Below are 22,740 nucleotides of genomic sequence, written 5' to 3'. Positions count from 1 at the left end.
ATTCACAACAGTTTTCGATACTGTAAAACCTAGCTCTAAGGTATGCATATACAGGCATCCCATCCACCCAATTCCCCCCTACCTCTTTCGAATTAAAAGTAAAATAATTATGTTGCAAATAGGGGGAAAAAAAAGGGAGGGGAACTTATTGCTGTCATCCCCACATTATCTTTCCGATAACTGGATCTGTTAAGGCTGGAGAACATACAGGGTTGTACAAGAACCACAAATGGTAAAAACTTTCAAAATAAAACACCAACACAAGAGAAGGCCAATAACTCGATCATGGCAACTAATTTGTACAAAATTTCCGTACCAATTCTATATATATATTTACCCTGAAGCTCAAAGGGACTATTGACATAAAATAATGCAATACAAATGGTATACTGCTACTTCCCTTTGCCTCGTGTATTTACCAGTAAACAACAGTGAAATAAGCCAACTGCCCATGCCTTTGCTTGCTCATCAACCATTCCCTCTTTATTTAACAATAACTTCCGCCAATGATGCATCATCCATATAAAGATGACATGCTAATGAGCATATACTGGATGATGCAAGGCAATAGCAGGATGCATTTGAACCTCTCCGTAAAAATTGAGAGGCCAAACTTCCCATTAGCTGCCGGTGACATGAATTCTATTGCTACCTTCTCCACACTTTTCTAGGCTTCATCAAGAACTATATCAGCAGGATCTCCAACCCATGGTTTTCCTTCTCTCCATCTAAACTTTATCCTCAACTTCCCATTAGCATCAACCCCCACAACTTCTCCCTTGCTTGCATGAGTTTCCATCCCCCATCCCCAGCGCGGGGCCACCAGCCCTTCTCTAATCTTCACTTTGTCCCTAACTCTGAACTGCCTAATTTTTTCCATTTCTGAAGCCTTGCAAATCCAAAGCCTTTCCAAGAAGCAGAATGCAACCCAAAGCTGTCCTTCATCCATGCGGTGTACGACACCAATGCTGGAAGGAGTCACCTCTCCCCATTGGTGTGTTGGGTTTGTCACCGATTCCTTAACCTTAACCCAGTCTCCGATATGGATCTCCTCCTCCTCGACCACCTCAACTTCAGATGGGTCCAGCATCCAAGCCTTTGAACCAGCAGGTGTATAAATTCTTAGCTTGCCGTCTGCATCAATTGATGTTATTGTCCCGACACTAGCATGACTGTGACCTGACCAGCCAAACCTTGGCTGCTTGATTGAGAATTTTACTCGTACTTTTTGTCCAAGCATTAGCTTATTAACCTTCTCAAGATGAGAAATGAGTCCCACCCAATTTTCTTGCTCTCCACAGAAACCAACAGAAACAGTTCCATCCCATTCATCACCCTCATATCCTAGTCCCTGTACAACCCCTATACTGCCCGGGCCAATAGATTTCCAATTTCCAGCACCATCCTTCAATCTCACCCACTCACCAACATCAAACACTGCCTCAATCTCCAAGTCAGCAGGATCTGCTCTCCAGAGCCCTGGCAAGCCAAAAAATGCTACCCTTACTTCTCCATCAGCATGAACACTGGTAATAATGCCTCGGGATTTCGAATTGGCTCCTCTCCAGCCCCATCTTGGCTCTGTTAGTTCAGCACGAAATTTTACATACTGCCCAACCTTGAGACTTGGGATCTTCTCCATGTCCGTGTCATGAGCATGCCACTTTCCTTTACGGAAGCAACAAGCCAGCTCTAAATAACCATTATCTTGTACACTATGAACAACTGCTACACCTTCCTTTCCTATACTGCTCCAGTCATAACTTGGCCTAGCTCCCAAGATGGGTTTTGATCTCACCCAATCACCGACTTCAAAACCTGACAGACAGGCAGCATCTCCAGGAGAAACTCTCCAGAGGCTGGATCTGCCAGCTACCTTCACCTGCATTGATACAAATACTTGAGCTCCTATGATGTACAGGATTAACAAGGCCAGGAAAAAATGCAGGCAGTTAAACCATTTGAACCGAACCGTACTTATAAATAATTAATTAGCACTGTATCATGCTCACTCAATAATAATATGCTGAATACATACATGTTAAGGAAGCATAAAAGCAAAACGTATTACGACTGTCAAAGAAACTGAAAAATAATTTTATGTAAAACAGAATGCATCTTTCCGTTAACTAATATAATTTTTAATTGAATGTTTATCAAGTTGGAAGAAATTTAGAAATTTTGGCCCTATATAACATTAACAATAGCTTTGGTACAGAGAATAGCATCACAGCAACAACAGTATTGGGTGCGCTGAATGACATATTGCTGTAGATTCCGCCAAATTCCAATAAAAGCTTCTAATATTCTTTCTTCTTTTTTTAGGTCAAAGGGGAATTCATTTTTACAAGTTCGTGAAGTAATTGGATTTTCTTGAGTAACAATATCAAAAGCTTTTATTTAATTCTTTGCTCATTGCTGCAATTCAACACATTGCCAGCAACATTTGTCATCAAATTAAGCAAGGCAGTGGAAGGGCTAAGAAACTGGAAAATGGTTGAAGGCAAATGGCCAATGAAAGGAGCAGCATAGGTCCTGTTCTATTTACCGAAAAGATAGTAAGCATGAATTGTTTTACTGATCAAAACTCTTAACGCTCAATGAGCTACTTTACCCTCAGCAAGTATTGCCATTGGCCCACTGCCAACAAAATGATATATATCCAATTCAAGTAAATCCTGAAAGTACAACCTCCTCTACAGCACCATCCGTTTTAATGAGTGGGGCATGCATGTTTTCAGATGAATCAAGTCCATATGAAAATCTGTTTACTTCAAGGGTGTATAAAACTCCTAATTTATATACAAACTATTGTAGTCGACAAAAATAAATTAAAAGGGATTGAGAAATATTCTTACATTTAATGTTCCATCCATGTCAATTCGCACAATTTTTCCAACAGTAGCTGGAGATTCATTAGACCATCCAAGCTGAGGAACAGAAATAGATTGCATCACATGAATCTCTTGCCCAACTTCAAAAGGAGCCACCTTCTCCATATCGGTCACAGAACAAGTAAAGAGCTTGCTTCTAAAGCAAAAGGCAACACCCATGTCACCATCTTCCTCTAGGCTATGGATAACTCCAATGCTATTTCTGTTGACATCTTCCCATCCGTATTTGGGAGATGAGACTGAAGCTTTAACTCTAACCCAATCTCGTACCTGCAATAATGCAGTAAGGACTGAAACACTGGTAGATAGCTGACAAGTACATATCATCACAAATTGAAAAGAAGTTACCTTATAATCCTCCACTTTTTCCATGTCAGCAGGATCAGCTTGCCAAGGTATTGGCCGGTTGGGAATTTCAATAATTATGAGGCCATCACTCTCTATCTCACTTATTCTTCCCACACTATGATGAGTTTCACCCCCCCAAGCATATCTTGGTTCGGCAACTGAACGTTTTACACATATCCGGTCACCAACCTAAGGAAATACAAAACAGATTAATTAACAATTGAAACAAGAAAAGGCAAAAGATAACAAAAACCAATTGCTAAGAAAGATTCTACTTACCCTGAAAGGTTCAACATGCTCAACCTCTTCAGGCTCACAATGCCACGGATTTGGAAGGTAGCTTATTTCCAGCAACAAACTACTATCAGGTCTAATACAATACACTATACCAATACTGCCCGGTGTTACAGCACCCAAGCCATGTTTGGCTGTGGTAAGAGATGGGCGTATACGAACCCAGTCCCCAACCTTGTATTCTTCTACTCTTTCCATCTCAGCAGGATCAGCCTTCCATCCTCTGGAGGCCCCTGGAAATCCAACCCGCAATATCCCATCATCATCTACACAAAGTACAGTTCCTATGCTGTCGCGTGAGTGGCCCCGCCAACCAAACCTAAAACATAAATTACACTTGTATTGAAAATTACAGTAAAAAAATGAGCATTTTAAGGTAATCAATGAGCAAAATTCTTGAAAATATTTGCACCCATGTATAATGTAAGAAAAATCTAACAGAAATAATACCCCACTATAACTAACCTTGGTTCCTTGATATCTTGTTTAAGTTTCACATGCTGTCCCCTGTCTAATGGAATTACTTTTATAACTTCATTCACCAAAACACGAGCCTCTCCAGTACAAAATGATATTATCAAGTGATCCTTGTCAGGAATACTCTGTACAAAACCAACACTCATCTGAGTTGCACCTTGCCAACCATACTTTGGAGCAGTGACACTTCTTCTAAATTTCACCCAATCACCAGCTATGTAACTACATAAAACAATTAACAGATAGATTTAACAATTAGAAGGAAAGAAAAAGATGGTCAGAATAGTGCTCTTGGAATTTACAATGCTTACATTGTAGGAGACAGTTGAACCCCCTTATCCAAAAGTGCCTCCATCAGATCTTCAGAAATCCATTCTCGAGGAAGGGCCTCTAAAAAGTCTTTTAAAGTCTTACCACTGTTATCCGTCACAAAACATGCAATACCGCATAAGTAATACACATAACACATAATCTTGACTAGTTCAACTTTAACCAGACTATATACTAGTCTATGAATTGACAAGGTAAAGAACATATGGTTAAATCAATCTTTTACTATTGGCCATAAGCATCATACAGCACTAGATAAGAAAAGAAACATAAAATAGCAAGGGAGCAAAATCATAGTGATGAGATTCAAAGCATTTAACACTTGCCTGTGGTTCCTCAGATCAACGGCAGCATCTGGACACTTAAGCATATGAATAATCCATTCGAGGTTTTCACGAATCATCTTAGCTGCATCAGCTGCTATGTGGAAAGCATTATCACCTTCATCATCCTGAAGATAAGGAAAATACTAATCTGATAAACATCCCAACGGACACAAGCGAAAAAAATAAGTCATAGACTAACAGAGATTTAAATATCACTTGGTAAATTATTGAGGTTGCCGAGATCAGATTCCTACAATAGATCTTAAAAAGGTTTCTCAAGATCAGGTGATAAGATCGACCCTATGTTAAATTAAAAATAATGTTTTTGTCAAGTGACATCCACAAGACCAAAAGTCAAACCTCAAGCAAAAAACTATTTTCACGGGGAGGTAGGGGAGCAAGGTGATATGAGAGGAGATAACTGGATAAGTAAATATTTTTCGTGCGTGCGGCCAATGTGCTACACTTTAGGAAAGATAGAAAAATCACATAGTTAACTATTTCCACTTATACTGTAGCAAGACGTGAGCAGAACCTGGAAATTATAATCCGCTCCAGCCGACAGCAGGAGCCCAATGCAAGATTTTGCACCTCGAGCCAAAGCCACATGAAGAGGTACTGTGTTGTGCACATTACGGATGTTGACATCAACTCCAGCATCCAGAATGATCTGCAAAAAGATTGAAAATATATATGAGCAAGCAATATAGTTCAGGAATGCTAAACCTTTTTGATATATTCTGCCATTGTGAAAGTATGCGAGGCACTGAAAGTATATACAGTTGATCATGCTAGCTTCTGATACAATTATTTTCCATATTTAGTAGTCTAAAACTGCATAAATGTAATCTTTGCGACCATTTCCAGCAAGCAACATCTACACAGTACAGAGTTTGACAGGGCTCCAAATTTGTTTTCCTCGTGATGGTTTTCCACTCCAATTTCTCATTAACAGTTGCCTAGTCAGTGAACAAGTAATAGAAGACTAGTACCACTTTGACAAACACTAATGCCTTTCCCTGAGTTTGAAGCACATAACAACATAAAAAAAAATTAAAAAAAAATAAAAACAAAAAAAAACTTGTCACCTGCACCAGCTCCACATCATTAGCCATAGCAGCTGTATGCAAAGCAGTTCTCTGTTGATCATCTTGGGCAGTTGGGTCAGCTCCAGCAGCAAGTAATAGTCGCACCAATTCTCTTCCCTCTAAACAACAAATAATTTTCACAAAGGTTAGAACACCTTAAAATCCTAAGAGGATCCTTCAAAAGAATAGCAGAGTCAAGATCATACAGACAAAAAAAAAAAAAAAATAGTTACATTTTTTCCCTACTTTATGCCTTTTTTGTTTTTGGACGGGGAAATGGTCTCTGGGGTGGTTCATAACAGAATAGTGAAATCTGACTCACCATGTTCGCTTTGAAGCAATCACAAATTAAGCTAAGAAAGGAGATATTATAAACATAGATTGAACTGGCGATGCCAACAAATGCAAGAAATGGAAAGACAAGGCTGGGATTCCTGGTGATTTTCATTTAATAGATGAGCAACACCAGGAAACCAAATTTTCAATGTGCAGCTAATGGGAAAAGGATGAAAGATAAGTGCATAGGTTGGCAGACATGTTGTGACATGGATACCAGTAGTAGGTAATAGTAACATGCAACAAAAATTAAACAGAAAAAAGCTGGAATGCAGCACAATCTAATATTATGTAGATAACTGATGTAGAAAAGCATGTGATTGTGATCAGAAACAACTCGGTAAGTGCATACGTTGGCAGACATGTTGTGACATGGACACCAGTAGTAGGTAATAGTAACATGCAACAACGATTAAACTAAAAAAAGCTGGAATGCAGCACAATCTAATATCATGTAGATAACTGATGTAGAAAAGCATGTGATTGTGATCAGAAACAACTCGGTTTAAAAGGTCACCACCATAACCTTTTAAAAAATTAATAAGAAAGAGAAACACATGGATTTTCAAAATAAATTACGGGTAGAGAATACCAAAAGTGAACAAGAGACGTGAAAACAGCAATAGAAGACAGACAGCAGACAGGAAAACTCAGGTAAAAATATAATTTCTTTCCTATGTTCTATTAGAATGCACCATAGGGGGGAGGCAAAGGAAGTGGGAAAAGGTTAAGAAGGGACCCCAAAACCATGTGAATTACCAACAAAACCCAAGTAAGGAAGTTAGAAAATGTTCATATAATAATATTGGATACTTTCAGTGTTTAAGGAGAGATAGGATTTCTTAAAAGAGGTATGATGTAATATTTTTGATATCTTCCTTAAAAAGTAAATGTGCAATATTTTTGCTACAACTTAACATAGCTAAGCAATTGGTGCAGAAAATATTAATTGATTAATAAACTAGAATTACTAGAAATAATTAAGGATAGTTACCAAGCTTTTGAGTGGCCTGGTTCACTCCCAATTAGCAACCTACATGCTAGCAAAACATTCAACAAAATTCAAAATACCTTTCCTCAATCCTCATCACCCCCCCCCCCCTCTTAATCTTCGTTGTTAGTAGAAATTCTTTCCAGACAAACTCCCTAATGAATAAGCTATCCATAACTAACTAATAAGGAGAGTGCCTAAAATTCTCTCCCCCTTACATAAGTCCATTGCATATATATAGAACAGAGGAAAAGTGGAGCAACCCACGAGCCACATAATTCCTTTAAAGTCTTATCAAGCTTACTGTTCACAAAAGCTCCACAAGGGGAAATAAAATTATTAATTTGCATTATGTAAATTGTTCCACAACAACAGCATAAAGCTAGTTAGTTCTTCAAAGAATATCTTTATTAATGGATATTTTATGAAACAGGAAAGAACACTACTCCCTCTGTTCTTGAGAGAGGGTTACGTTTGCCATTTAAGCGTTCCTCTTTAATAGTTACGTTTCAATTATTTGCTAGATTATAATAATCATTTTTTTATATATTTTCCCCATACATACATATTATATTATTACCCATGCAACTATCCCCATTTATCAAAATATTTACATACTCCCAATGCAACTACTCCTATATACAAAAATATTTACCTAATTTCAATGCAAATATTCCTATTTTCAAAGCTAAATTAACTTTGAAAATTGGAATATTTGTGTTGAGAGTAGGTAAATATTTTTGTAAATAGGAATAGTTGCATTGGAAATATGTAAATATTTTGATAAATGGGGATAGTTGTATGGAATATATGTTTTTTTTTTTTTTTGAGGAAAATGTGTTTAAAAAAAATTAATTTAAAAATAATTGAAACGTAACCATTAAAGGGGAACGCCAAAACAGGCAAATGTAACCCTTTTTTAGGAACGGAGGAAGTAACAATGTAAAACCGCCAAATGTAACCTCCTTTTGGGAACAGAGAAAAAACTATTCAGATATGTAGCCAGCATAGCATAGCTGGCTATTAATAATGAGCAACACTCCATAGTAATTAAAAAAAAATTCTTTCTAAGTGCACCTTTTTCATGGTATTTCTTAGCAGCTGCAGCCATACACAAGGCTGTACCAGATGAGCTCGGTATATTAATTGCATCAGCTATCTCCTCGGCAGTAGCAACTTCAACCCATCTTCTCACAACAGCTACATTCCATGTTGATACACAAAGGTGCAAGGGTCTGTGACATTACTGTGTTAGTTACAGAGAAACAAAACTTATGGAAGAATGACATCATAACAGCACAGGATTGAGCAAAATGTCTTTATCACATATTCACATGCATACATGATGCTGCAAAAAATACTGCATCATGTTTCTAATCCCACTATTGTTATTCAATTAGAAGGGGGTGATCTATGTATCATGTTTCAAATCCCACTGTTGTAATTTAAATTTCTTACAGAATCAACAGATAGTACAATTATCTTTAGAACTTTGTCCCACTTCCCTCTCTCTATAAATTAGCATAAATGACTTAATAATATATCAGAATTCATCTAACCAAGTTAATGCAATTTAAATTGACAATATCTTCAAATTTGAAAGGCACAACTCGCTGCAACAACAATGGTTTAAAGCAACCTTTACAAATTAATTAGCTGAAAAAAGAGTAATTAATACCACCACGTCGTGCAACTTATATTGCCTTGGCTGATCTCTCTAATTAATTACCTTTGATTCTTTGAGTTAGTTTCAGTTACAATTTGCACAAAGGTAAAGGTGGGTGGGAGAAAGACAACGTGTAACACCCCATCCTTTTGGAACTGGAAGCGTTAGCGGAATTACGCTTGAACGGGAGGCTACTTAACTTCGATTAGAAAAGTCAAGCTTAACCTAGGTCTAAAAGTCAAATTAACTTATTCACACATCCAAATTAAGTTGTTTAAGCTAAGCGCAAACTATGTGAACAAAAGAAAATAGCAAACAAACTTTAACATGGACAAATTAATTACATTCAAAAGCCAAGGGCAGCACAACCCTTATCGGCCAAACTAGACTAAATTCAAAATAATTAAACAGTCAACTAACAACAAAGGCATACAAGCCTAAAAGTTAGGTTCTAAACTCTCAATCCCCAACCCAGCGTCACAGATATCAAATAAACAAATGAAACCTGCAAATTATAACAACGTTCCACAATCAGTGGGGAGCAACTAGCAGTTCTCCCTCAAATCAGAAACAGAAGATCTTAGACTTAAATTAACAGAAAGAAACCATAACCACAATCAACTTGAAAACTCAAATGAAATCACTTAAAACCATTAAACCATACAAACAATGAAATATTTCAAAATAAACTTAAAACAGAAATATCAATATTAAAACACTCAATTTCAATCATAATAATATATAGACTTCAAATAAGTAATAATTTAAAAATATAAATATTTCAAACCCAAAACCTTCAAAACAGAAGAACTGGCATGGAGGGAACGCTAGTGGCCTCGCAATCTACTTCCTAAGGTTTGTCAGGACGAACCCCCGGTCATCTCGCAGAGACCGTGTCTAAGATTGGCCAACTCCCGGTTATGGGTAGATGCCTATAAGGTCTTACACACCCCCGGACGACAACAATTAACCCAGGTTGAGCTACCTAAGACTCGCAATCCAGGTAGTTAGCATGTTCATTCACCATCGGGAAGCAACTCGGCCTCACACCCGACTATGGCCCCACACACAATTCAAAATCAATTAAAATAAATAATATAATATATTTCATTTAGAAATCTGCAGAGAAGCCAAAAATGGTCTTACACTCAATTCAAACTGCATAAGAAAATCACATTTCTTAAATACAATTGAAACTCCCTTTCAAAACACACTTCAACTTAATAAAACACAAAAGGTATCGTCTGAGTTTGGGAATATAATTAATTATCAAAATTCAACAATTAAGTGCATTCACAACTCTTGGCGAAGTGATGCTAAAGACAGTGTTATCCTTCTCTAAAGCATTACGACATCGAAAATACAATTACAACCCACACATATTCAAACACACATAGAAATATTTCACTTTAGGGGTTTATAATACCCAAAAATTCACACATCACTTATTAACATATAAATTCAACTAACACATAATACTTATAATAAAAATCCCATAAATTCATTTTATTAAACAACAAATCCAAACTAGAATTTCATAAAACAACCAAAACAGGACAGCAACAAGTAACTCCGAAAATCATCATAAAAACCCAACCAAACATGCTTAAAATGCAAAATAAAAATTTAGGCATATACATACACTCATTAGGCATCATATAAAACCATTTTGGACTTAAAATTCAAAAGAGAACATGCCAAATTAAAGTCATATTTACAGCAGCCCCTACACTAATGTACAGCAGTACCAATTATACCAAATCACCCAAAACCCCACCTTAAACATGAAACTAAGCTTAGCCCATTATAGTACAAACTCTAAAAACATAATAGAACCGAATGAGCTTCAGGTTAAGCATGAAAGTTGAGCAAAACATATACATAACCACCTCTATTTACGTCATACATGAACTGATGTGGCAGCATTGCGTATGTGTAATTATATCACTTTAAAACAAACCAAAGCTCATAATTAAACTTAGCCCAACAATATACAATACCATAAAACATACTAGGACATAATAGGCACAAGTTTGAACATAAAAAAATTAAGCAATTCACTCCCTAATTTTCCATTTTCGTACAGCTCCCAACCCTGAAAATACAGCAGACCTCAACCTCAATCTAGGGCACGAAATCATACCAAAACTTGCCCCTAAACATGACTCTATAAATTAGGGATGTTCCTTACATGATACTAACAGTAGTAGGGCAGAAATCATGGTAAAACCTTCCATAAACATGCTGTAAACACTCAAACATGGCAGCACTCATAATCAGATTTTAAAGCCCAAAAAAATCATATAAAGACCTAATAAAACATCATGATAATATCATACAACAACTAGGCTTTTATACCAAATAAATCCAAGCATGAAAAACATGATTTAAACCCATAAAACTCAATTAAATTCAAACGAAATTCTGTCATAGAACCATGTACGAAAATCAGAAAATAAACCAACCCTAATCATGATTTCTAACCTATTAATCCAACCCTAAAACCTAGCATTTCTAACCTAAGGGAAGAAAGGCTAGTTACCTTGATGTATAAGCCACTAAAACAAGAAGAAAAGGATAGCACTACCAAGCACAAACAGCAGCAACAAAACGCACAAACACCCACCCAAGCAACCCTCTTGGAGCCCTTAAAGTTCTTCGGTTTTGACACTTTGAAAGAGGAGGAAATTTGACCACGAATTGGAGTTTGATGAAGCAGCAAATTAGGCTTAGATTTCCCCCTTAATTTTCCTTTGAAACTCACGAAAAAGATGAAGAGAGAGGAGAGTATATGAAGCGTTTTTTTTGCTGAAGAAAAAGTGATGAAGCTAGCATATAATGTACACGTAAATAAAAGGAAGGAGAAGTGGAGAAGTTGGGCAGCCAAAATTAGGTGTTATTACAATTGATTAGAGGAGGTTACTTAGGGTAAAATGATCAGCCACTAATCCTCAAAGCTGCTGCAAAAATCAGCCTAAAATAGGCTCAAATGAAGCTCACAAACAAGCCTCATAATACATCGGTTAAAGGTTCTTTTTTTTGGGCTTGATTGAATAATTAGTTGAGGCTTAAAAATGGGATAAGGAAAGCTAATAAAAAAGTCTATATTAATCTATTTAGTCATGAAAGTGTTAAGGCGATACCCGACTAATAAACAAAGTCTAGTTGGCCCGAAACTAGACTAGGAAAGGGATGTAACGAGAAGCGATTTGAAAGTATGTTTTTACAAAAAAAAAAAAAAAACAATAATATAGATTACATTATTGATAACTCAATAATAATATAAATAGTAATTACAACAATAATAATGAAAACAATAATTTAAATCACGAAACAAAAATATATATAAAGTTCATATTTTACAGAAAAGCAATATAAAGAGGCGATATACGAAACCAATAATATTATTAATTTATAATGACCCAATTAATAAAAGGAAATTATAATGAGTTTTATAAATATAAATTAAAGAATAGTTTGTAAACAATATCAATTCGATAATCAAGTTGACGGAAACACCCAATACAACTTTATACATCGATATTGATACGATTGAACGTAAAACATCTTTAAAATCATAGAATCATTTTATACCTATCAAATTGGCACTTCAGTCAAGGAATCACCCATGATGACCCATATCAATTGTGATAAGTTAAACATTGAAATTACATAATTTTTATAGAAACACTTACTGAATTGATGCTTAAGCTTAAGGAATCACCCTTTAAAGTTAATATCAATTCAGATAAGTCAAATACAGTTTGAAATGATTAAAACTCAAATATAGAACCCTTTTAAATAATAACTTTCAAACGTCTTGTCAAAATATTATAATTAGGGTTTCAAAAGCTTGGGATTACCATTATATTAAAATAACGAAATCAATATTTCAATTTAGAAATTGATATTTAAATTAGAAATTAGGTTTACTAGCTTTAAATGCACATAAAATAATGGTTCAAAAATACGGGGTGTTACACAACGCAAGTCGGCCATGTGAAAATAGAAGTATTTGAGGAAGTCTAGCAAATGAGGTCTATGTAAAAAATTATGGAGTTTTTAAGTGAACGTTGTGTAAGATAAAGTAGGGAAAAGGTTCTTCACAGAATTATGGATAAAAGAGGGAATGTAGCGAATTCATGAACTAGAAAAATGGAAGCAACATCACCTTTAAAATAATTGAGGAAAAAACTTATCATTCTTTTATAAACTATAATAGCTAATTCATAAAAAGCAACTATCATAGAGTATATATAAAAACTACCGCTAAAGAATCATAAGTCTGAAACTATAGTTTACTGTCTAATCAAGTTCATACTTTTAGACCGAGACTTTTTTGGGCTAGAGAAATAGAATTTTTTTTTTTTTTTTTTTTTTTAGAGAGCCACAAGGGCGAGTGATGAGAATTGATCCCATGATCACCTAGAATCGGAAGGGAAGCTTTAACCACTTGAGCTATCCCTCACTCTCTTGATTTTGTAATTAAAAGAGGTAAGTTTTGTTGTCACTATTTAAAAATGGTGCAACCTAATCCCCCTCGAGTATAACCCATGAGTAAGCTACTTGGATATACAGACGGTGACAATACATAAAAGCAACATCGAAATGATACTAAGCCATTGTCTTCATTTATTAGCCCAAAATTTTCCTGCAAAAAGAATAGGAGTTTCCGAATGCTGCTCCTATCTCATATAACATCACCCACCCCCCCCCCCAAAAAAAAGGGGGGGGGGGGCTATCATTGCATTTTAAGTACCTCCCAACATTCTTTTGGAGCCCTTTAGCGACCATTAAAGTTTACATTAAAACCTATACTTCATCCATGCCCAATAACCAAGGAGTTGCAAGTCAAACGAGGACTATTTTTGAAGTTTGAACACCACACATATGGGCCACTTGTTTCACATTCTAACTGGAAAACAAATCAAGTTATAGCCATTGCTATTGGGAGGAACAAGTAAAGCTTGAGAGTGGAGGTAAACAAGTGCTATAGTGCCTTCAGAATGATTTCTTTGTGTGAGCTTACGTACAAATAAAAGTCTGTATTTTACAATCACTAAATAAACGAGCTCCATAAAGCTAGAGTTTTCAAACCTCCACAATATGAGGGTGAGTGGGATATATGGGTACAAAATGGACACAAAGCACACTATCAAAAAAATTACACAAGTACAAAGACTAAATATTACAGATTTACAGGTACATTCTACAATAATCTATATCTTCTAAGAACATATTTAAATCCTAAAAGCTTGCTCTACTTAACGATGATGTACCACGCAAACTTGACCAAACTGCCTAGACCTATATCAGGTTCCTTGGGGTCATTATAGAACATTACAATTTAATGTTACAAACCCTGGTTTTAAACTAAGGCCCAAGACAACACATGATCTATTTTGAATCTCGAGTATTTAGCAAAAACATGCAAATGTTATACCAGATATAAATGCAAGTTTATGCATACTCCAAATGTTCTGATTGCGCTTCCTCCAGTTTCCTGTATCCAGAAGGGCCAGAACAACCCCCCCCCCCCCCAACAATGCATGTTTCTGTGCTTGATATATTTCACATATATATTATGCCAATAAAGTATATCCCTATCCTATATTTTCAAACAACCACTTTTCCACGTACATTTCCAAGCTAGCTAGGGTTAAACCTTCAATTTAACTAAAGACAATCATGAATGAAAATTGGAGCAGCACAGTGGAGATATACATACGTCAACTCCTTTAAATTCGGAACACTCATTGATCTAGAGCCTCCATGTTCCAATAGGATCAAAGCACAGTCTGTATATTTCTTCGCAACAGCTCTGTGCAGCACAGATTCACCTTCATCATCGACAGCATTAGGATCAGCCCCAGCTAATAATAATTCCTGCCGTAGTAAACAAATATTATATAGGAATTCGGAAGTCCCAATCAAGTTAGTAACCATATATAGGAATGGAAGAACAAACAAAAGTAACTAACAGAGGCATAACCACAAAATATCACAGAGATCATAGAAGACGTACACGCATGCAATCAGGTTGACCATGGTATGCACAAACATGAGCTACAGAAGGCCCAAAACCTTCCCTTAACCTAGATCTCACATTAGAATTTCTTTTAATAAGGGCACAAACACACTCAGGAGATCCAGCTGCCAAAGCAAAGACTAGTGGAGGATCCCCATCTTTATCAAGAATATCTACATCAGCCTCTTTGTACTCCAAAATAGCCTCAACAAGTTCAGAACTCCCTCTTCTACAGGCAAGGTGGAGCGCTGTCTGCCCATCATTATTTTGTGCTTCTAGTAACGAAGAGACTGCACTGCTTCCTGCCCCAGATGCAGCCTTCGCAAGAAAATTTCTGCAAATGCAGCAACAAAAATCAGACACATAGACAAGAATGCCCATTCGGCCCTCATAATCAGCAGGGCACCAACCTTACACCATTCAAATCCCCCTCAGAAACTAGTTGATGCAGTTGATTGGGGTTATATGGGTACACCTCCAAGACAGATGTTGGGGACGGCTCAATTAAATTTGTCGAACAAGCTTCAACATCGCTGGAAATTTGCCATTACAAGTGTACATGAACAAGATAATATACCAAATTAAGGAAGAAACAAGAAAAGCACCAAAAGAAGAAATTACAGCAGAAGTGATCAATGCAGTTGCAGGTACACACACACATGAAAGGAGGGAAAGAGATAAACAAGGTTAACAAACTTTTAAAAGAGGGGTGAATGAGACAATAAAAATAAGAAATATTTACTTTTCTGGACTTGCAGGAGGGCTTCGAGGCAGTGACTGCAAATGACGAAGAAATATGGCTAGCATTGCACTGAAAGTAGGGCGCTTAGACGGTTTGAACTGGAGGCATTCCCCAATCATCTTCCACAGCTCCCTCGGTATTCCGACACCAACTACACTAGCATATTGTGGAGGCAATCTTCGAGCCTTGACAACAGTGCGATAAATTTCCTCAGCACTCAGACCTGCCCAACTGGATGCCAATAATAGGTGATACACATCAAAAGTTATTCTGTGTTCAACTAAACAAGACCAGCATGCTAATAGATAAACCATGAATATAAAATCAATCAAAAATGGATACATGGTACATACGGAACAGTCCCAGTGCACATTTCCACCAAGGTGCATCCAAAACTCCATGCATCAGACTCTGCAGATATCCCTATAGCTTCTTCCCAAAACAAATTCAATGATTTCCTGACCGGCTCCCATGCCTCTGGTGCCGTATAATGTGGACTAAGCATCGTGCAATCCATACAGGAATGAATTATTGACGAATCCCCTTCAGCTCGAGCTTTTCTGCATATTGGCTTTTTCAGGATTGCTGGAAGTCCATAATCAGAGACCACCGCATGACCAGTCACGTCCAAAAGAATATTCGATGGTTTTAAATTCATACAAACAACACCAGCAGCATGAAGTTCAGCAACTCCTCGGGCAATATCTGCTCCATACCTAAAATATTCAAATACGCAATTTTTTTAGATTTCAGAAATATAATTTCAACTCTAAGTCCACACAAACAAACAACACCAGAAGCATGACTACGCCTACAAGGACTGAACTGTGCAAGCCATAAGTTTCTGAATACAATATATGGCCAAAAAATGCCATACCTCTCGTCTAGCTACAATAAATGAAATGTAGTGCTTCGTTCATAGGGAAAGGATATATATGGTGAAAGGGATGTAACCAACAATATACTTCATAATACATAGTGGAAAGAGAGAAAGGCAAATGTGTGATTAAATATTTACAGAAATAAAAAAATATATATATATGAAACAAAAAACACAAGATAAAAAGGAGTACAACTTTATAATTCCTCCGTTATTTTTTTGTTAACATATTTTTTATCACGTTTGCCAACGCACAAGTTCAACAACTTTATACACGAGGGAGAGGGAGACCGAAAATGACTTGGTTGGAAGGAGTTAGGAAGAATATGAAGTTTATGGATTTGCATGAGGAGGAAGCATTGGATCGTAAGGGATGGAGGAGGAAGATCTTTGTTGATGATTGCACGGAATAATCAAATTTGGTTCATGTAGCCAACCCCACTTATGGAATTATGGCTTTGATTGATTGAGTGAGTGAGTTTGCCAACGCACAAGTTAACAATAAATATCTCTAATTACTAACAAGTAATATAAAAAGAAGATGATATCATGTAAATATAAATTAAGATGATTCTAACAATATCCAACATGACTACGTTTTATTATAAAGTCATACTATAAAGCCGACTAAAAAAGAATGAAGGGATTATATATTATATCCAGCAGAATCAATAAAAACTACAATAGTCAAATTAATAGCAAAGGAAAAAGTAACTCTTTAATAGAAAAAATACTAGTGCAACACTAAAAATCAGTAAAATTAATATTATAGTTCAAATTCATAAAAGTGGGTAAAATCAGTTTTAATCAATAAAACTACTATAGTCTAATTAAGAAGTAAGAAAAAAAGTATCACCATTAAGAAATACACAAGCGCAATAGTAAAAATTAATCAGCAAAAATCAGTGAATTTAGAATTAGCAAGTAAAATTAGTTCAAATTCATAAAATTGGATAAAGAAAACAAGGCCTAATGTACACCCAAAACAGAGGCATGTTGTATGTCAGAAAACTTTTCAAAACAGAGGCATGGTTTATCTTAAAACTGCGAGGGCAATAATTAAAAAGGGCTTTAGCACATCAAAGTGAACTAACATAGTAGCTATGCAATAGAAAAGAATGATTTCATGCATAATAGTGAACTGCATAATATTTCTGTTAACTTTATCACAAGCCTTGTACCCAAAAAAAATAGCATCTTAATCATCAATCAAAGATCCAAAGGGTGAATTCATTATTCTTAATAGAAAGAATGCAACTCAAGCACCAAAATATATTAGAGAAAGATTTTGACAATATACTCTTTACACTGAATACAGTCATAATACATACTTCGTATATTTTTTTTTTAAAATGAAACAAACACACACCATCACCACCACCACCAACAACTACTTCCCTAATTTCAAAAACCGATCTTTGTTGGTAAGTTCATGTATATCAAGATGTAGCCCTTGGTATAACAATGAAGAGGAAACTTCGGAGAAGTTCTCTCTCTCTAAAGATGATGAAATTTCATCTAAAGAGGGCGAGTTCCAAAAACAACCTCGCATTCATACAAAATACAGATGACAAAGTCCGAGAACAAAATTGAATTTTAAAGGAAAGTGAATTTTATTTTTGGTCAAAGCAATTACAATTATAAGAAAATAAAACATTGACCATGCTTATTTTAACTTCTATCCAACAAGAGTGAAAATTTGTATTCCCCTTAACTCATTTCCAAATGATTCAGGGGCACTAAATTAAATATTATTTACTACACTCAACATATTCAGAGATCAAGACTTTTTATCCTTGCCATTTGAGACTATCCATGCAAAGCGACAAGGCATATGTGAAATAAATATCCAAAAACTTCCATTTGTTCCCAATCCCCAACCCCCCCCCCCCTCCCCAACACACACAGTCCTAGAACTTAACGACGTAAAAAAAGAGGAAATAGCTCAAAGTGCACAAAGACAATAGGGGCCTGAAGACAAGGTTTGACGAGCACCAAGCATGCTTATTCGAAGCAACGAACAATTTAATTTCAAGGTTAAAACAATGTTCAAGGTTAAATTAATGCAAAACCACCACTTATTGTTGCAACATTGTGCCTTGTCAAAAACGACTAGCACATGCCCACTACATAGGCACACCTTTCCAAACATATTCTAACGTGGTTTGATCTTTTTTTAGCAAGAATAAGTAATGATTTCTTACGAAAAAGTGAGCAAAGTATAGTGTTGGGGATGCCTTGAAGATGACACTTGAGGCAGCACTGAGTATATATTACTTCTTCCTCTTACTTCCCCATTTGCTCTCTTGAATTTGTTTCCATGTCCAGTCACAAGGTTTCCAACAACAGACTTCAAATCCAAATTGTTTCATGCAGTTATGACACAAGTATTTCTAGGTTTAAGCCATGTCCATGTAATATAATTAACCATTAGGGTTACCTCTCCTCTTCCATGTGATGGACTCAATGGGGTTGCTACCTAAGTGTAACGGGAAGCAAATGACAGCAAGACACTAATGGACAAAACTCATTTATGTTCCACTAAGGAGAAGAGCAACATGGATTGAATAGGCTGATCTTCTATTGTAAACTTGTAATAGAGACAAACTATTTTAATTGCTAGGATAACCTTAGTAGTAAGCTTGAGTATAGATAGCATTTAACATGGCAGTAGATTTTTGTGAATTGTGAGGAACTATGTTATAGAGTAGTAACCTAAAGTTACTATGAGAGTGACAACCTAAAGTTACAAAGAGAGTGATAACCTAAAGATATCAAAGAGAGTAATAGCCTAAAGCAATCAACCCATCATTTTGTAACCCTTTTGCCATTTCAATCAAAGATTCAAGCTTTCATCATGGTTCATATGTCTCACTAATTTTGAAATATGAAGTCCGAAACCTAGTCTATTACATTCCTCCCCCTCCCCGCCCACTAAATCCTAACCCAACTCCCCACCTATAAATCCCCACCCCCCAAAAAATAAATGACTAAAACTACCAAAAGGAAACCCAAACAAAACAACTATTAAATGACTTCCATCAATTTACTTTGAAGTGCTTCTGCATAGCCATCCCAATGAGATTTTTAATTGACAATAAAGAATAAACTAGTCTAGACGATTGATCCTAATGTGGTGCAATCAAACCCATCACCCATTAGATTGCGCTGTTCATGAATAACCTGGCTACAGGGAGTATATCTATTCATTACGTTTCTCACAACTTGTACTAAGTTTTTTGTTAAGGAAATTATTGTTGTCGTGGCAGAATATAAACAAAGAGGGTTTTGGCTAGAAGCAGAGAGTGCCAGAAGATGAGAGGAGGTGCATTTCCCACAACCTGTACTAACTTTTTAAAAGGAAACTAATTAATTTTATCAGGGCAGAATATAAACGAAGAGGTTTTTGGCTAAAAGCAGCAATAGCGGTGAGAGAGTGCCAGAAAATGAGAAGAGGGGCATGATTGCATGAAACCTTTAAAAAAAGGCCAGCTTCATTCTTATTAGAGACGAACTGCATTGTGCTGCATTCAGTGCTTCTGTTAATTGCAGTGTCAAAAAATCTCCACGAATATCAACACTCAGAGATGCTTATGATACAGGTATCGGGATACCTTAGCTAACATTACTCATTAATAACCAAGTTCTTCCCCTATAACAAGACTAAATCACAGATAGGTGAAGATCTTCATTTCTAGGTAATTAACATACAATTCAAGAAATTAAGCAAATCATAATCTTTGACAATAAAATCACCAACCCAATTATCAAAAAACCATCAACAATCTACAATCAAAAACTGTTTCTAACCCAATCAAAATCAAAAAGAAAACAAAAGGAGTAAAAACCCGAACCTGAGAATTTGCTCAAGTGTCAACCTCCCCTCATTACGCTGCATAGCCGATTGAAGAGAACCATAACACTTATCCATTACAAGACTAAGACAACTAACAGCCCCTCTAATAACCCCATGAAAGGTACAAACATTCCTACACCAAATCGCCGCCTGCCTCAAACTCTCCAACTGACTCTGCACCCACATCACATCCATCTCCTCCGTAATCGAAACCTTCCTAACCGCAACCTTATGCCGACACCGGCCCCCCGCCCGAACCCCGCCCGCCAACGTAGCACTCCACATTTCCACCCCAGCCCTCTTCCCCTCCCCAATCCTCTGCAGAAACTTCAACTCCCCATGATTCGCCAGCTCAATCGCACCCCCCACCGAACACCCCCCGGAACTCGAAGCGCTCGAGCTCCGCCTCCGATCCTCCTCGTACTCCTCAAACTCATCATTCTCCACGTCACCATCCCCATCGCTGACGTCATCATCCGAGGACGAGTTCCCCGTAGCGGTGACCGCAAGAAGCGCGAAGTTCTTCCGTAAAGCCGAGACCGAGTTCCCGACTAGGGTTACATGGCGACAACGAGGGCATGACAGAGAGTTGTCGAACGATGAAGCGAACATTCGAGAAAGACACTCTTTGCAGAATCCATGGCCGCAATGGAGTAACAATGGAGCTCGTTCCTCGTCGTTGTACCTCGTATGACACACCGAACAACACGGAACCTTCATCCTCAATCAACAACAACAATAATCAAAAATCAAAAATGAACAATCACAAATTTCAAAAATCAAAAACCAACAAATTCGAATTTGAAATTGTGACAGGAAATCGGAGATCTAGAAACAGGAAATCGAGGTTTGAAGAAGTAGATCCATGGCAGAAAAATGGAGGATAATAAATAATAAAAACTGGAAATAAAAAGTTTAGGAGAGAGAAAATAGGGATTTGGTGATACTCTACACTTTGTTGTTGTTGTTGTTGTTGTTGTGTGATCAGGTAGTAGAAGTAGTGGAGAAAAATTATAAAAAAATTTGCAAACTTTAGAAAAACACACAAACAATCCAGAAACAAGAGTGAGAAATTGAACAGGAGATTTTTGAGGGTGTTTTTATTTCTTTCTATTCTATGTTTTGGTCATTACGGGCCGTTACATACGGCCCAAATGTAATTAACTGTTTATTACGGAGTACGGAGTATTTTTGTTATTGTGATGGTTGTTGATCAAGGAAACTAGATTAGGGTAGAATTTTTTTTTGTTTGAAGGGATAGTAATTATCTTGGTTGGTAGAGATTATAATTTATGGGAGAAGATAAAGTATAGTTTATAATTATGGTTACTTCACCTTCTTAGATTAGGTAGGAATGTATTTACTATATGATGTTTAATTGTATGTTTCTATTACTTAATGTGGGGCAAAGATTGTGTTATTATCTCCTAGTGTTTTACTCCATAACTAATTACCATTGAATTGGAGCATGTTGTTTCACAATGGATACATTGTTATCTGAAAAGAAATTTTCTCTCTTTTCTCATTTTACGTGCATTTCGATCGTTCAAACGATATTTTCTTTTGCAATTTTGGTTTGTTTGTTTATTTTTGTCACTAAATGAAGCACTTGTATTTCCAAATTGGTATTTCAAAATAATGGGATTCTACATTTTTAAAACATTTTTTTTTTGTATAATTCCCTTAAAAAAACGCTTAAGACATATTCATGGTAATATGGTAACTTCCAGGTACATGACATGGACATTTTGACATCTGTGTATTGACTTGTCATAACGGTGAATAACGGAACTAGTGAGTTAGACATAACGGAAAATTGTGAGTTGGTAACCGCCATTAGAGCATAGTTGTAATTGAATTAATTGTAGATCCATTGGATTTGGAGCTCCCCATCTCCCATGGAATATAACTATGGAAATTCGACACATGATGCTGGACAGGCTTATATGGAGTGCTTAGTTTGAGAAATTCTTTACAACTAAGGATCTGTTCACATTTACTGAACTGAACTGAACTGATTAGAGCTGAACTGAACTGAACTAAACTGAACAGATTGGAGCTGAACTGAACTTAATTGAATTGAACTGAGCTAAAATGAATATTTTATGAGAGAGGGAAATTAGGAGCTGAATTGAACTGATTGGATCTTAACTGAACTGAACTGAACTGAAATTAAGTAAATGTGAACAAGCCCTAAGTGTAGGGGTGAAAGTAATACAGATTAAAACCAAAAATCAAACCGATCCAAACCGAATTAGTAATTCAGATTGGATTTTTTTTAATTCGAATTGGATTGGATTGAAAAAAAAATGAAATTCGGTTTTTCGGTTTGGATTCGATTTTAGGCTTCTCAAAACCGAAATAAACCGAATTATATTACTAATGTATATGTCTCGTTTATAATTTAGGCCCAAATGTTAAGCCCACCAGTCTCCTTTAATCAGCCTCTATATGTAAAAAGAAGACAAAACCTAAAATCCCTAA

General features: G+C 36.4%; 1 protein-coding gene across 1 annotated transcript; it reads right to left on the bottom strand.

Moving 5' to 3' along the window:
• Positions 1-122: 122 nt before the first annotated feature.
• On the bottom strand, positions 123-21,384 carry LOC110718373 (E3 ubiquitin-protein ligase KEG-like). The gene is made up of 16 exons (XM_021897207.1): positions 20,255-21,384; positions 15,874-16,236; positions 15,521-15,751; positions 15,189-15,311; positions 14,776-15,112; positions 14,479-14,636; positions 8,162-8,319; positions 5,758-5,876; positions 5,205-5,339; positions 4,670-4,794; positions 4,325-4,429; positions 4,002-4,235; positions 3,522-3,855; positions 3,243-3,431; positions 2,859-3,164; positions 123-1,882 (listed from the first exon to the last, which is right to left on the bottom strand). Exons 1-16 carry the CDS (start codon positions 20,974-20,976, stop codon positions 668-670), a joined length of 4,854 nt encoding a protein of 1,617 aa, XP_021752899.1. The 5' UTR covers positions 20,977-21,384; the 3' UTR covers positions 123-667.
• Positions 21,385-22,740: the final 1,356 nt, after the last annotated feature.

This window comes from Chenopodium quinoa, unplaced genomic scaffold (genome assembly GCF_001683475.1).
Source record: "Chenopodium quinoa cultivar QQ74 unplaced genomic scaffold, ASM168347v1, whole genome shotgun sequence".
NCBI lineage: Eukaryota > Viridiplantae > Streptophyta > Magnoliopsida > Caryophyllales > Amaranthaceae > Chenopodium > Chenopodium quinoa.
The sequence above is the reverse complement of the archived record's forward strand: the minus strand, read 5'-3'. Positions and strand labels throughout refer to the sequence as shown.